The 17,878-nt window shown below is 33.7% G+C and overlaps 1 protein-coding gene across 1 annotated transcript in view; it reads right to left on the bottom strand.

The window, feature by feature from the left end:
• The window catches only part of LOC133204123 (hemicentin-1-like), a 34,319-nt gene extending 32,349 nt beyond the window's left edge, over positions 1 to 1,970 (bottom strand). The window contains exon 1 of the mRNA XM_061339892.1: positions 1,655 to 1,970. Within this exon, the coding sequence (XP_061195876.1) occupies positions 1,655 to 1,966 (312 nt within the window). The 5' untranslated portion in view covers positions 1,967 to 1,970. The remainder of the gene's footprint in view (positions 1 to 1,654) is intronic.
• Positions 1,971 to 17,878: the final 15,908 nt, after the last annotated feature.

Raw genomic sequence — 17,878 nt, 5'->3', positions numbered from 1 at the left:
ATTGAGAATTCTACTGGACAAGAGACCCTCCAAATATCGATTAAGGGGCAATAACTCATGAACGGAGGTACATATCAAAAATTTGAAAAAACCGTTTTTAGGCAATAATACATTGTATCTACCCTGAAAGTTTCATAGCAATCGGACAAAAGGTCTCCGAGAAATCGCCTGCTGAAAATCGGCGGGAAAAAAAAAATAAAATAATAATAAGAAACAGTAGAATAATAGTAGGGTCTTCCGAAGGAAGCTCGGAAGACCCTAATAAGAAACAGTAGAATAACAGAAGGATCTTCCGACGGAAGTTCGGAAGACCCTAATAATAATAATAAACAGTACAATCACTATAAGGTCTTCCGTCTGGAACAAAAGACCTTAATTAGACCGCTAGGTTTTGGCAGAAATGCCATGTGGATAATGTGATTGATATTTCTGCTTTATAGATTAATAAAATGTGAAAGATTTACGGACGAGAACTGAAAGCAATACATGTATGTCATAAGAGCGACAAAAATGACCATACCATGCTTACTCTAATTTCTTTTTCAAATGTCTGCACAATCAACATTGTAGGACATCTAAGACATCAGTTAGTTCCAGCGTTTTATCAATATGTTGTTTGGAACATTTGATGCAATTTTCTTGCCATACAAACATTTGAAATAAATAAAACTTTTCTGCTTTCAACCAGGTAAGCATTTGTATATAAAAATTCATGTACTTAGCATTATCCCTTTTAAAGAAAAGTGTTGTTAAAAAAACAAACGGAAGAAAGGTCTGGAACAGTTTTCATTATTTCTTTTCTTAACCAAAAAAGAAAAAAAAAAAAATTGGCGGAGGCGGGGATGAAGAAGGTAAATCACCAGTTTAAGAAAAACATCCGTCCTTCAAGGCTGTAGGTGGGAGAAGAGGCGGAGTGACGCGCCGCCTGGCCGGATTTTTAATTGTTAGAATTTGGTTGGTCAATCTCTGCCGCTCCAAAGACATGAAACAAAATTCTCATGCAGACTTTAACATTCAAGGACACTTATTGATTACAATAAAGAAATCTAATGTAAACTAAAATTTATGTATTTAGTTATTCCATGAATTTTGCATGATACATGTATGTCTAGACGCATTCTATTGGCCAATATTAGAATCTCCAATTACCTTCACATCTGAGTTATTAAATTTCTTAGATAAGGAAATTAGCATCTTTCAAATATTTGCAGACTTTGATTTAAATAACTTGCTAACTTTTCCAAAATGTACTTCTTTGAGCTCTAACTTTTAAAAAAGATACAATCATGTAGCAGTTCGAATACTTTACGTTTATAATAATATGCAAGATAGTTTAATTTAAAAAAAATTCAATATCAACATATGAATTTGATTTATCTGCAGACACTTCATTTTATAACCAAACTGCCGATAGATATGGTAGTTGAATTTCATCCATTGTTTGAGAATATGAAATCATTAAAAAAATCAGAATTTTTTTTTTACATTTTCCTTGAAGTAAATGAAAACAAAAAAAACTATTGAATACTTTTAGGTATTCAAAATTTTCCTTAATAAACCAAGACTTGATTATTATTTCCGAGTTTTAAAGGGTTGGCGATGGTTAACTATGCATCTGTGTAACCTAATAGTTTCAGCTTATATTTGTACTTACAATATTTGGCAACTCCACGTGAATAAAATCCAAATCATCTATGAGTTTTTCATTATAGCTCTTTTTTCGACTTATTAGCTGACAAACAAACTCATAGCGATTATAATTTGCAGAAAGACAATCAGCATGAGCCTGGCACTTATTAAAACAGGTTTCCAGGCCAATGTCAGGCAGGATTTTGATTTGGGTTATCGAAAGTTTCTTTCCAATGAAACAGTCAACGCAGGATTGTAGACCACAACTGGCTATTTTCAGATCAATATTGAAAGACATGGTCAAAATGAGACGGATTATACATGATAATCTGACCATTCCTGTAATTTGATCTAATTCTTTGAAACAGATGAAATTTACATGCTTTTGAAATGCACCAATCGATCTTTTCTGTTAAAAGCAATTCTGTAAAAGTTTTGAATATGGATTTTGTTATGCAATATTAATAAGAGAAGAATCCATCTTTCACAGGTATAAAATATCTCTTCGAGCTGCCAATAAAATTGCACGTATTGATCACGAAAAGACAATTTCCATTTTCAATACAAATACAGTAACAAATTGCTCCAAAAGAAAAATGTTTAATATTTAATAAATGAGGAATTCACAACTCCCAAATCGTAACAAAACACATATGCCTTGTCAACAGACAGACAGCGATACGGACAGCTAGACAGAACTAGATAGCTAGCTAGAGAGAGAGAGAGAGAGACCCAAAGCTAATAAACATGTTAGCTGTTACCTTAGGTAACGAGCTCTCTTAATAATAATGAGCTTAGAATTTACTGAAATCATGGATGTGTTTATTTTAATAGGCTGGACAAAACAGATATTTTCATAGAAACATGAAATCAGTATAAACAATGGAATTCAGGTAATTATGCTGTATAAAACTAGGCTTTACTTAGTTGACAAATTATTTCACACATCATTTATACGTTTAACGACAAAACGATCAAAATACGCATCATAGAACAAAAAGCACAAATCAAACTTTAGGGGGTGATGTCAAAAGCGTAAATTATGTTCAACTACCTACTAGTATGAGTATCAACAATAAATACATGTATAGCTATATTCTTACAGTAACCTAACAACCAGATTTTATGACAAACATGATAACTTAAAATTTTAATCATCAACTACCCTTATTAATGTACATGTAGCAATGTACCCTTATCAATTGCTGTGGGGTATATGTCTCTCAGTTGATTCAATACGCAAGAGCATGCTCTACTTACGAACAATTTCTAAAACGGGGCAAGATATTCACCAACAAATTGAGATAACCAAATTATCAACAGTCTCGTCAAAAGTCATCATTTTGCAAGTTCTATGGTCGATTCAATGACCTTGTCAGCAAATACAATCTACCATTAAGTCAAATGCTGACTGAACCTTTTCATACTAATTGTTAGTCCATTATTTACACACTGAATTGTCTACGTATCTTTCCGTTATAGCCAGATCATGACAAGGATTACACGGCAGGTGTATCCGGTCGCCAGAAGATGCTTACTCCTATATGGCATCTGATCCAGAAGATCCATGTTTTAGAGGTCCGTGCAGGTGTTTGCTCTGCTCCTGATTTGTTTTATTTGAATGGACTTCTGAGCTTGAATACTGTTCATTATCTCCATATTTCATTTTCATTTAATGAATATCTGCTTAACTATGCCTTGAAGTCTCCCTGCTGCTGTGTCAAAGGTTTGAACTCTTAAGTTGAATGACATAGGTTACAACCTGAGATAAAACAAATGTCGATGCTATGCAATTGCATGTTCTTTGAGCAGAGTAAGCATGAAATGAAATAATATGATCTCATGAAATATAATTTTAATACAAGAGGCCCCAGGGCCTTAACGGTCACCTGAGTACAACAATTTAGAGGATCCATTAACTGATAAATGAAGCTTTAATTGTTACCAAATAGCAAAAAAATTAGTATGATTAAGATCAACAAAATAATTGGTCTAGTATCTTTCTATCTGCCCCCCATTTCTCACTATTACCATGCAGACTTTCAACAAAATGTCTACATTATTACCCCTCACATTGGCCTCACTTTGCCTTTGAAGAACATTTAAGAAGATAGGTTATTTTTGTTTCATTTTTATTTATCTATTATTTCCAAGTCTACCAGATTATTAAAACTATGAAAGCACTTTTTATATTATACAATAAATGTTCTTGCATAATTCTCTTATTCTATTAACCTTTCAAATACATTATCTACAGTGATTAATTATCAAAAGTGAATGGCAAAGGGGAATAACTTCACTCAATAGAATACAAATTAATAGAGCCCTGGCCAGGACCAGAACACTTGACTAAATGGTCCAGATGTTGAAAATTTACAAATTTCGAAGAGGTGCCCTCATCATCATAACTATGCAATTAGTTTTCAAAGAATTCACACATTTTCATTATATTAACCAGGAGTAGAAAAAATATTTTGAAAGAAATTTTGAATTTTCACTATATAATCAATAGAGTACCCCCCCCCCCCCTTCACCAGAACCCCTGACCCATGGGCCATGAATATCACAGTTTTGGACGAGGCAGCCATGCTCATCATAACAATATACTAAGTTACTTTATTTCATACCCAGGAGCAGAGAAGTAGATTTTGAAAGATATAATGCATTTTCACTGTATAATCAATAGTGCCCCGCCCTAACACTAACACCCCTGACCCAGGGACCATGAAATTCACAATTTTGGAAAAGACAGCCATACTCATTAAAACTATGTACTAAGTTACTTTATTTCATACCCAGGAGCAGAGGAGAAGATTTTCAAAGATATAATGCATTTTCACTATATAATCAATAGAGCCCCGCCCTAACACTAGAACCCCTGACCCAGTGGCCATGAAATTCACAATTTTGGAAGAAGCAGCCATGCTCATTATAACTATGTACTAAGTTACTTTATTTTATACCCAGGAGCAGAGGAGAAGATTTTCAAAGAATTAATGCATTTTCACTATATAATCAATAGAGCCCCACCCTAACACTAGAACCCCTGACCCAGGGTCCATGAAATTCACAATTTTGGAAGAGGCAGCCATGCTCATTATAACTATGTACTAAGTTACTTTATTTCATACCTTAGAGCAGAGAAGTAGATTTTGAAAGATATAATGCATTTTCACTATATAATCAATAGAGCCCCGCCCTAACACTAGAACCCCTGACCCAGGGGCCATAAAATTCAAAATTTAGGAAGAGGCAGCCAAGCTCATTATAACTATGTACTTACTTTCTTTATTTCATACCCAGGAGCAGAGGAGAAAATTGTCAAAGATTTAATGCATTTTCACTATATAATCAATAGAGCCCCGCCCTAACACTAGAACCCCTGACCCAGGGGCCATGAAATTCACAATTTTGGAAGAGACACTCTTGCTTATCATAACTATGTACTTAGTTAGGTTATTTAATACCCAGGAGCAGAGAAGAAGATTTTCAAAGATATAATGCATTTTCACTATATAATCAATAGAGCCCCGCCCTAACACTAGAACCCCTGACCCAGTGGCCATGAAATTCACAATTCTGGAAGAAGCAGCCATGCTCATTATAACTATGTACTAAGTTACTTTATTTTATACCCAGGAGCAGAGGAGAAGATTTTCAAAGAATTAATGCATTTTCACTATATAATCAATAGAGCCCCACCCTAACACTAGAACCCCTGACCCAGGGTCCATGAAATTCACAATTTTGGAAGAGGCAGCCATGCTCATTATAACTACAGTGGCTGCAACGTTATTGTTGACAACTTACACGAACGATCACGTTACACGAACGATTCCGCACGATTAACGCACGATAAAATCTGTTACACGAACGATCCTTCACGCACACGATTCTACACGTTACACGATCTTACACGATTGCTAACGCAAACGCACGATTCTTCACGTAAAATAGTTCAAATTCTTTAAGAATTGATATTTTCAAAACGAAATAAGGCTTAATACTTATTTTAGATTACAAATAATTATTGCTATTATTTCATCGAGTTTGAAAAATGAAAAAAAAAAAATAGAGATGGATATTTCTGGAACTAAATACATATAAGGCTTATTAATTATTTTAGATTACAAATAATTATTTTCATATTTCTCCGACTTAAGAAAACTGATTTGTTTTGTTCTATCAGAAGATGTACACGTAGATGGACCGTGACTTTTGATTGAATTGGATTTCATAATATGCAGAAAGGGATGAATTTAAAAAAAATGGCATAAAAATGAATTAAATGTTTTCAGTTGTGAATCTCTAAAATCAACATTTATTTTACAAATCATTTATTTGCAGAAATTATAAAAAAAAAAAAAAAAATAAAAAAATAAAAGTAAGCTCCAGAGATAAACACTGATAAACGAAACCCCGACAATCATGTCTTGTACATGTACATTCGGTGACTAAATATTTATGTAAGCATTGAGAATTGTTTATTTATTTATTTGTAAAAATATCTATCTTTGATCTATTGATTTAAAAAAAAATATCTTGACCATAATTAGCAGTAAACATAATTAACATCAGAAAAAATTCTTAAACATCTAAGTACGGTTAATCATAAAAAATCACGCTGTTTGACGAGAACATAATATTGTACGACTTACTATATTGCTTATTTCCAAGCGATAATTAGTTCGTTCTGCTTTCAATTATATAAATCGCGCTTCATTTATTTTATTTGGATTGAAAAAAAAAAAATAAAAAAAAGACAAGCGAAATGCTTGTATAACAAATAACATTCCGATAAAAACTTACAAAACGAAATTTACACGTTTCTTCACGCACGATCACGCACGTTTCAAACCGCAAACGATTGAGCCTGATACACGCACGATCTCTCACGTTACACGAACGATCACGCACGTTACACGAACGATTCTACACGATTGGTTTGTCAACAATAACGTTGCAGCCACTGTATGTACTAAGTTACTTTATTTCATACCTTAGAGCAGAGAAGTAGATTTTGAAAGATATAATGCATTTTCACTATATAATCAATAGAGCCCCGCCCTAACACTAGAACCCCTGACCCAGGGGCCATAAAATTCAAAATTTAGGAAGAGGCAGCCAAGCTCATTATAACTATGTACTTACTTTCTTTATTTCATACCCAGGAGCAGAGGAGAAAATTGTCAAAGATTTAATGCATTTTCACTATATAATCAATAGAGCCCCGCCCTAACACTAGAACCCCTGACCCAGGGGCCATGAAATTCACAATTTTGGAAGAGACACTCTTGCTTATCATAACTATGTACTTAGTTAGGTTATTTAATACCCAGGAGCAGAGAAGAAGATTTTCAAAGAATTAATGCATTTTCACTATATCATCAATAGAGCCCCGCCCTAACACCAGAACCCCTGACCCAGGGGCCATGAAATGCACAAATTTGGAAGAGGCAGTCTTGCTCTACATAACTATGTACTTAGTTAGTTTATCTAATACCCAGGAGGAGAGAAGAAGATTTTCAAAGAAATAATGCACTTTCACTATATGATATATATGTAGCCCCACCCTAGCACCAGAACCCCTGACCCTGGGGCCATGAATTTCACAATTTGGTAGAGGGCTCAATGCTTATTACAATCATGCCAGCAGTTTGACTGCTTGATGTCCAGGAGTAAAGAGGACGATTTTTAAAGATTGCATTAATTTTGGTGGTTTTAGCCCCAACCCTCAGGCCCCAGGGGGGCAGGGACCATGAAATTTAAAATTGTTGTCCCCCTTTACCCATAGATGCTATATGCGAAAATTAGTTGAAATTGGTTGAGCGGTTTCAGAGAAGAAGCTGAAAATGTTTAAATGTTAACGCACGACGGACGACGCACGACGACGGACAAAAACGGATAGCAATAGGTCACCTGAGTGACTCAGGTGACCTAATAAATACATATATGTGCATGCAAGTTCAATGTTTTTGTATATAATAGATGTGGTTCCTAGATAAGTCTATCTTCATACTGGCAACAAAAGTGACAAAGAAGGAAAGAAGGAGCTGGAACAGCTTTTACATGTACCAAATGTATGTAAAAAGAAGTTCCTTATATTGTATTTTCAACAACTTCTTTCTGTAATACAACCCATTCCATAGCATAACAGCTATTATTGCAAATATATTTTATTTACATTTTTTTGGAATTACAGGTTCTCTTACGAAAAAATATCCACCAAAATCTACGATGGACATATTTTATCCTGATTGTAAAATAATATTTGACTTCACAGAAGGATTGCACATTTTCTCTGGATAGACATGAATTTGATTCTCCGTTCATTTTCTAACAAATTGATTTACCCAAGTAGTTAGGTTTTAACATATAAATCAAAATAAATCTGTATTAACATGACATGTACGTATTATTTTTATTCTATATTTTACTTTTGGAAATCCCTTTTAAGGTTTGTTTTTAATTTTTTTTTTCAATTTCTTTTGTTTTTGGGTTGGATCAAGAATGTCTTGCATACCATTCGCATTACAAATAGAGACATGACGAATGGTATTCATTTTACACTTGAATAGTTAAAAATTGTACATATTCTTTTCTTTCACCCAAAAGAGCGTCTGCTCTAGAGCCGCGAAGTAAGGGGTTGATCCTTACGTCGCGGGTTCGAATCCCACTGTGGGACGTGGATACCGATCCTTCGGATGAAACCGTAAAAACCGAGGTCCCGTGTCGCAGTAGGTGATGGCACGAAAAAGATCCCTCACTCCTCAATAGCCGTAAGTGCCGAGTATAGGACAAAATTTGCAGCTCTCCACCGGCAAGTGGTGGCGTCTCCATATGAGTGAAAAATTCTCGAGAGGGACGTTAAACAACATACAATCAATCAATCAATCAATCCCCCAAAAGAAGAAATGATGTGTCATGCATGTATTGCAGGAGCCTGTTTCTAGTATTAATCGGTAGTCACACCTTCATATATCATTGATTGATTAATTATCTTTTATGATATTTGCTATTTTCAAACTATTTGTAAATTAGAAAAATAGTAAGTAAAATGCAGATTTACACTGAGTGATTTCTGTTTACAACTTAATTGTTTTTATCTGCAATAAAGTATTTCTCCTGATCTGTTAGTTCCTTATCGTGATTGGCATGTATCATGCAACGGTAAAAAAAAAGTCAATTTTAGACAATTAAATGAAAAATAATTTACAGTTTTCACTACTTTGATGTCTATTTCCCATCTGCGTCATTATTAGTTAAACTGAAATGTATTTATCTAGGCCTACGCGAATATAGCTTACAAGGAAGACAATTAATACAAAAAAAAAATAAAAAAAAAAAAAAAAAATCACGGTTCTAACTGATATATTCAGCGTTGTAAGCAAACTCTCGAAGCTTAAGAGTATTAAACAAATTTGAAAAGAACAATCTGTGATTTTAGTAATGTAAATGTATATAACGAACATTGATCAATAGAAAATGTGAAGATAAGATAAAGATCATTGATCAATCTCATAAATCCAGTAAAAAAATCATCAACAGGGCTAAAAAAAAGAACCCTGAAACACCAGAGATGGATTCAGCTGCCGAGTGAGGAGTAAGCATCCCCTGTCGACCGGTCACATCCGCCATGAGCCCTATGTATTGATGAGGTAGACAGAGTACTCTGTAGTTAACTTTAATATAAAAGCAATGACCTAACAATTGGTAGGAATCATGTCAGATAAAACACCACCCAATAACAGGTTGTATTTACAAAACGCATCAACACTTTGAGCGTTTTATTTGCCAAAAAATTGAATTAAACGAGCTTGTTGAGATCATTGTAACATCAACTTATTTGTCAGTAGTTTGCCTCGGTTTAAATTGTTTTGAATGCTTATTAAGAACTATTCGGTAAATAACCAAAGAAAATGATTTTACAGAAAGGAAAAAATGAGGGATATTGTAGAAAATTTTTTAAGACCTTCATGTACATGGGTTTCCACTATGTGTTCCATATTGATAAAACGTATACGCTAGTACATGTTTACGTGCAAATCTACATTAATTTTTTTATTATATTGTTTATCTTATCAAATCATAGCGTATCGATGTAAGAGAAATGAAAGACAATTATAATATTTTTATATTAAAGTGTTTAATCAGATCACCGAACGATGTGCATTGAGTCCATTATTCAAATACAGAGTCAAACAACGAAAGTGTTCCTTATATTTACTGGCAATTATAGTACAAATTTAATTTATATCATGAATATTGATGATAGGAAGTTTGTCTTTCCAGGACAAAGGTCAGGGTAGCCTAGTGGAAGGGTGCGTGCTTCGTGTTAGGGAGTCCCGGTTTCGATTCTCGTTCACTTCGTCAAATCTACGGCGTAAACATAGCTAGTGACTATTCCTCCGCCGTGCCCCGCATTAGAAGTGAAAGTACGGGTCTCTCAGACGAGATCTTTAAAAAGACGGTCTCGTATCATGGTCAAGAGCCCCCCTCTGCTTAATGGTATCGAGAGCCGAATGAAGGTCTTAATTTGAATCAAACTTCACCGTGATTTGGTGAACTCTCTATGTGTAAACAATTGTCGAATGAAACGTTAAAAAGCAGTCAATCTTTTCAGGACAAATTTCCTAGAATTATACCCAAGTATTGATTTATTTTCAGCTTAGAGCTTTAGAATATGTTTGTGTATTATTAAATATGAAATAGTATACAGTTGAAAAAAGTTTTGTTTCTCCTGTTGAAAATTTCATGTGTAATTCGATAAAAATGATTTCTATCTTTTTTGTTTTATTTGCAATGGAGGTTTAAGTTATAATTGAAGTTTTGAAGCTTCGTTGAAATATAAAAAAAAGATTTCAGGTATTCATGCCTTACCAGAACAATAAATCAAACTTAATTCATTCTCGATTATTCCTGTGCTTATTCATTGGTAAAGATGTTCTGCTAATGTGTATCCACGATTTAAAATCTACAAGTAAATGTGAGTATGACTTTATTTATTTCATCATTTTAAGGTAGCTTACATCCCATAGATGCATTGTCAAAATAGATTTCTAGAAACCTTTTTCTTTCTTACTTAATACAAAAAAAAATCTTAAAAAATGTCTTTCATTTTGTTGGAGACATATTGGTTCTGGCTGATCGTCTCTCTGCCAGAAAGACGTTTTCGGTCCTTAACTTCCAATGTCTTGTTTAAGGCGAATTCATACTTTAGCATAATGATCCCAATGAACTAGAATGATGTGGCCTATTTTTCGTTAAGTTTAAATTTCAAGGATCAAGGTAGTGAATGTTAAAGCAAAATTCTCTTTGAAATTTTTGCTATGCTTATTAGTATACACGAATTTACGTTATCTTGATCTCTTAGATTTGTTGCATTCGCTTTAAGCTGCACGTTGCGGTTTGCTGTTTGTATGATATGGTCATAACTACTAGTTAAGATTTTTAGCTGGGATGGGAAAGCATCCGTTGTATCAACAATTCTGGAAATTGTAGTCCGAGACTCAGGATTGGGTGGGGGTTATTGGAATTGCAAATCGAAATTCGAATTTCAGAGTGTTCAGAGATACTAGTTTAAACAGCAATAATTGGCAGTCCATAGTTTTGTCAGTTGCAAGTCCCCTGTATTAAGCAGATTTATGATTTTTTTATTAGTTCAGTCATCAAAAAATGAATGCTTTTGGCGTTTCTGTTCAAAAGCAAAGCGTTGTTGTAAAAATGAAAAAAAGGAATGGAGTACGGGCTCTAATCCTTGAGTGGAGTCAAAACTTGCGTATGTTTTCGTTATGCTCTTAACGTCAGATGTCCCTCTGCCCTACATGAAAAAAACGTTGCTACCGGCCTCTGTCAAGCTATATTTGGATTGCTTTCTATCAAATTATTTTGCAAATTTTGATGTATAAAACTTATGCTAGTAAACATGGTAAAGACTATCTTTTAAATTAACCTAATAGTTGAATTAAGTTTTTAATTCAACATGTTCAAGCTGTTAAGCTATCTATATACACTGTAAGTTCTTTCTACTTTTTTAAAATGCTTGTACCATAGAATTTAGTTTATATATATATATATATATATAATCTATATGGTCACAAAAAAGAAAGCTATAATTATGTCTTATCGGAGATTTTTTTTTCCATTTTGCATAAGGTTTTGGACAACAAAATAGTCTTTTAACATTTGAACATAAATGTGTTGTTCCTTGAGCTTTTTAGAAGACCAAAATTCCGAAGACTGACTGAACATACAGCATACAGCATTTAATGCTTGAGAGAGGATGTTGGGGGGGGGGGGGGATACTAAGCTCTTACAAGTGCTAATTTCAAAAGCTAGTGCAAAGGTTTCAATGAAGTCGGGCAAGAATTTCTTCACTAATATTTAATGGTGTGCTGAGGGATGTTGAAGTGAAAGTGCGAGTTGATAATGACAGGGATTCAGCAGTGATTTTAGGTGGACAGGGGTTCAGAGCTTTGGAACACGGTCAAAACAAGTCGAGTTTGTTTTAACTATTTCCAGAAAAAAAAGAAACTTTTCTAGTATTATTTTTGTTTGATCATTAAATGGACTAATCAATATAATCAGTAACACTCAGAACAAAGGGACACCAAGAGAAATTCCTCTTCCTATTAACTTTGCTATTCCTTGGGAAAAAAACATATTAACCTGTCTCCTCCCACCACCCATTATGAAAAACATTGTTACTGCTCGCTATGTATGTGGGAGGGAGGGGGAAGGGGTGAGTGGATGGTTGAAGATTGAGTGAAATGCGAGAATGATATTGGTTAATGCATTCTGCGCTAAGTGAAGAAGCAGTCTGTAGTTCTTCAAGCAGTGCTCTAGTACTGTTCTTGAGTGCCCTCTTGCACCTTTAGCTGTTCTCATACTAGCATATCATATATGGAGGTGTCATTGCTCATTCTTTCCAGAAATAGACACGTGAACACTGTGAGTGGAACTTTTCGAAAGCTTGCTATTATTCCTTTTAAATTGCTTCGGCGATAAATCTGCCTTTTTCAGAGCTTCAGAAAAATATATTTAATACAATTCACTCATTGTAGTACATATCAATAGAAGGTTGAGGAGAAGGAAAATTAACTGATCAAAAACCCCAAAAAATCGTCTTTACGTTGCGGAACAAATACACAGTGTCCACTAACGTGCATCGAAAAAAAATTAAGGAATTACATACGCTTCCCATTTTTATATGCATGTAAAGCGAGCACAATGCCAGGCAGTACGTGATATAAAGATAGGCAGATGTAGTGGTAACCTCACATTATTAAGTCCAATGAGATGGATTGGATGTTCTTGGTTGTTTGCTGCAAACTTATGAATGGGCCATTGCAGAGATTTTTCAGAAATTCAAACTATAACTTACAGCTGTACCATCATTCAGATGTAGAATAGTGAGATGCAGAGGAAAAAAACCAATCTGCAGTGTATGGATATTTTGCAAATGTAAAATCCTGAATAAATAAAGCAGAATATAGAAACAATAGACAAATAAATCGGAGAAAATTCGAATTAAGTGAAGAAACGACTAAAATTTCTGAATTAAAGTAATAATATTAGCATTCTTTTATCATTTTATAGTTGCATTACACTCAGTGAGATATTCACACATTCTTTCTCCTATTTGTACAACTATTAAGAGAAAATTAGAAAAATTGGATATCCGCCATTTTGACCTTTCTAACGCCATTTTCATGAAGGCCAGCATATTTTTTTCGGATTCAGCATACTCAAAATAGGTTAAAAAACTATGCTGGACCAAATAATAATTATTTGCTGTTAGAAGTATTTTTTTTCTATAAATCGGACCAGACTATAGGCGTTGGCATGCTAAAGAGCCATGATTGCTGAATGACTCTGGAGGCCGAGTAAAGGTCTAAATTTGAAGCCTTTCATTGATATGCAGTGGTGCCTCTATATGAGTAAAAAAATTCTCTAATGGGATTTGAAACAACATATGTAATAGATCAATCCAATAGTGGCCTGATATCATTTAGCTTAAATTGTGGGAGTTTTATCTTCTCAAACAAAACATCCGCAATCCTCTCAGTGAGTCTTAAAGTGCTTTTTATGTCGCCTGCAGAGCAGATCGAAACTTTGGAATCGCTTGATTCGGCGCCCGCCTTTCTGTGTGTCTAGCTGTTTGTCACACCTTACATCTTGAAAACTGTTGGATGTATGTCTTTGATACTTTTGTCAGGTATTGCTTGGCTCATTGGCCTCTGTAAAATGTCATGGTTTCCCATCTCGTGACTTTTCAACTTGACATTTAAACTACTTATCAAAATAGTTTGATGCCGATATAAAACATACATTTGATGGGTTAGTCTGTTCTATTAAGCATGTGCACTATTTTATATGTGGCAAATACAATAGGGAATGTTTACGACTGTTTCTTTAAAACTAGTTATTTATGATTATGACGATATAAATTTATTTTGATTATTTTGATTTTTGTTTACACAGGTGAAAAAGAGCTGCTGAGTCTTAGAATATTACACTATTTGGAGCCTACTTGTTTTCCTGGAGTCGAAGCTGCCCCATATTTCTCTGGTTTAATAGGATTTTTTACGAGAGGTGTGTTACAGTGTACCGTGTAAGTCCTTGTAAGCAGTTTAAATTTTGCTTTTGTTCTTACATATCTTGTTTGATGTTTTTTCATGTAAAAATATGAGTAGTTAATACAGATTTTTATCTGTACAAATTATATATTTTGCAGGGTGATACGTGAAAATGCAAAACTCAAGCGTAGTTTGCCCCGGGAATATCACTTTCACAAGCAACTCAGTCGACCAGATTTTGGAAAACAGCTCTAAAAGCAATGCCACAGTTGCTGATTCGTTTCCATGCATGAATACATCTTCACAGAATGTTCATAGCTGGGACGAACACGTTTTTATCTTTGGAACCATGCTCTTTTGTATTGGTTTTGTTGGAAATATTATCACCCTATCAGTAATCATCAGGACGGAAAAGCTACACACCCCGACTTATATAACAATCGCCTGTTTGGCTTTTACTGACGTCTTTGCCTTGACGTCACGCTATATCATGGTTTTACCAAATCCTGTAAGCTCATTTTTCAAAATCCCTCCACGGCAATCTGTGTTTGACATTTTCACTTTTCTATTTTTACATGCTGCAAACTTTCATACCGTACTTATATCATATATTCGTTATATTTTTATTGCAATGCCTCTAGAGAGTCTAAGAATGAGTTCCAGAAAAATTATAAAGTACTCTCAAATCATTTGGATGTTTTCCTTGGTAATGACAGCAATATATACCGTGCAACAGATATTATTGCTAGAAGACATATTCTCCGAACGTATGAGAAACTGGAGTGAATTAGCTTTTGCTATCTATATAGCTGGAGCTCCTTTTATTTTAATAGTTTATTTCCATGTGAAAAAAGTTTGTCATTTACACAATCTATCCGTAACAGAAAGACAAAATCGAATCAGAATCGTCCATTCAATGTCAGTAATGCTTCTTATCATTATCATGGTTTATCTTTTCACGATTAGTTATCCTCTCCTTTACACGATTCTCGATGCTTTACATTTGACTGATACGGGATTTTTGTGCTCTGTGGAATTGCATGAATTATTTGATTTATTTCTTTTATGTAATAACAGCATTAACCCCTTGATATATTTCCTTTTTTCTCCTCCATTTGCAAGGATATTTTTGAGAATAAGAAACAGTTTTCGTACGACTCAAGACGAGTGATGAAATTTTGTAGTTTCAACCCTTGTCTATAAAAACGAAATGTCCAAGTCATTCATTGTTATAGGTGTAAATAACCTTAAAATACCAGCAAAACTTATAATTATCTCATCTTACATAAAATTAACAATTTATTGAAAAAAAAAATGCATCAGTGACAAATCCTTTTTTTCTCATCCATTTGCAAGGGTATTTTTGAGAATAAGAAAAAGTTTTTTTCCTACGCATGAAATGTGATGAAATATATTGTATTTTTAACCCTTATCTTTGAAAACAAAATGTCCCAACCATGCATTGTTATAGGTGAGAACAACCTAAAAATACCAGAAAAACCAATCTCAACTTACATAAAATTTAAAATTTATTGATAATAAAATGCATCAGTTAAAAATCCCTAGTCACAGTTATTGTTCAGAAATTAAGCTATCCGATGATAGTTTTACCGCTGAGCTGAGGTCAATAATAAGAACGTTTGTAACGCTTTGGAGGCATGTCATAAACAAATCAGTAAATTCAAGTCCCCAGTAGTGTATTTTATTGCACATGTAATTATGAACACAGGCTCGCTCTGCGTTAACCCAAAAATATGAAGTTTATTTATACTAAATCGAAATTCTAGATTTCTCTGCTGAAGAAAATGTTAACACGAGTTACTAGAAAATTCCAAGGATATCCTCGAGAAATGACCATGCATGTTGATGAATAAGGAAAACTCCCAAAGTTAAAATGAGGACATTCACAGTACATATGGTGGAATAATACATGAAATGACTATGTATTGCAAAAAGAGAATTTGTAATTAAATGTTTCATAAGTGTTTTTTTTTAATAATTTGTTTGCTATTTTATATTGTTTTTCATGCATCATAGTGCTTTTTGATACATTGTACTCTCTAAATCCCATTCATAAATACACTGTACTATATTTCATTGAAATAAAATATTTTTGGGATTGTAAATGTGTCATTTTTCCTTCTACCGATGTACCTATTGGATGGTGTTATACACCTTCAATTTATTAAAAATCCTAGATAAGACAAAAAAAAAAACGCTTACATGACAACCGTTGTATCTTTATGAGCCGATATTATATCGTTTACATTAAATGTATGTAAAACGTACGGACCCTCACGTACTCTTTAGAAAGGTTATTTCTTTAAAAGCACTACATACATTACGCATTATACGCATATATTTTTGAGAAAGCATTTTTACGGTTTAAAATAATATCGCAATTGGATTGCATTTCGGAAAGGAATCCATCATTATTCGCGATTTTCCGTTTTCTGCCATCGATAACGTAATGATATATTATACGTTCGGAATATAAATAATTGATCACAAATGATAAACCTCTGGAAATAACAATACCTGTAACTCCCCCGTGCGCTTTATAATGGCCGAAATGTACATTGTAATTTCCCTACACTTTCAAAAACCATGTCATACTTATTTGTTTCACGTTGCTTATCATTATTCATGATGAAGTCTGACAATAAAGGTTTGGAATTGTAAACTTCAATTTTTAATAACATTTTTTATGAAAACAAATCAAATTTTATTCAAAGGACATTAGCATGTTTTGGATTGGTGAAGCAGCTAAAAGGATGTTGAAAACGAGTGAAAAAATCTTCAGTGTGTAATATTTTTTTATCATGGTTCCAAGTCTTTAAGTCAGGCGCCAAACTGTGCAGGATGCATCAGCCTGTGGAACGTATGGACCACCTGTTTTTCTATTGTTGGCTAGAAACTTACTAGAGCACTAATTTTATCCACAAGATAGGGACCACCCTAACAAAATTGCAATAAACTATATTTCAAAATATCTAACTATAGTATTCGAGATTGAATGCTGTTCATTATCTTCATATTTCATAGTACCTACTTTGTACTTTGAATTAAGATGAATCTTAACTTTAGAACATGTTTTGAAATTTAAAGCATTATTATTTCTCAAAGTCCCTATCAACAATTATATGGTAATTTTGGATATAATCATTTAATATGCATGTAATATTACCTCTTTGTATCAAAATGGTTTACTGTAAGTCGTTTTAATTTCACGATGTTAAAATTTCACGATTTCTCAAAAAGTACCAATCGCAAAGGTTTTAATTTCACGCTGCAAGAAATTAATTAAAATTTTGTATAAGCATTTAAACGTTTCTAAAAACTAATAATAGCATTCACGATGGGTTTGATTTCGCGGAAAAATGGTAAATTGCTGAACTTAGTGAAATAAAAACCCTCGTGATTATTTGCCAATCTACAGTATTTAAGAATTGATAATAATGAAATATATTCATTTTAATTTCATAGTATATATGCTTTATAGTTACATCTATGTATTTATTGTTAGTACATATCGGGTTGTACTTTTTACGGAGTTGAAAGTGAAACATATATTGGATTCCCAGCTGTAAACTTCACATTCATGTGTCACAGGACGATCTTTTTAGGTATATGAAGTACTTGCAACTTTTATCATTGCCTGCAGTTGGATA

This window comes from Saccostrea echinata, unplaced genomic scaffold, assembly GCF_033153115.1.
Source record: "Saccostrea echinata isolate AGI-Se365-2 ecotype Australia unplaced genomic scaffold, CSIRO_AGI_Sech_v1 ptg000052l, whole genome shotgun sequence".
Lineage (NCBI taxonomy): Eukaryota > Metazoa > Mollusca > Bivalvia > Ostreida > Ostreidae > Saccostrea > Saccostrea echinata.
This window is presented reverse-complemented; position numbering and strand designations above follow the sequence as displayed.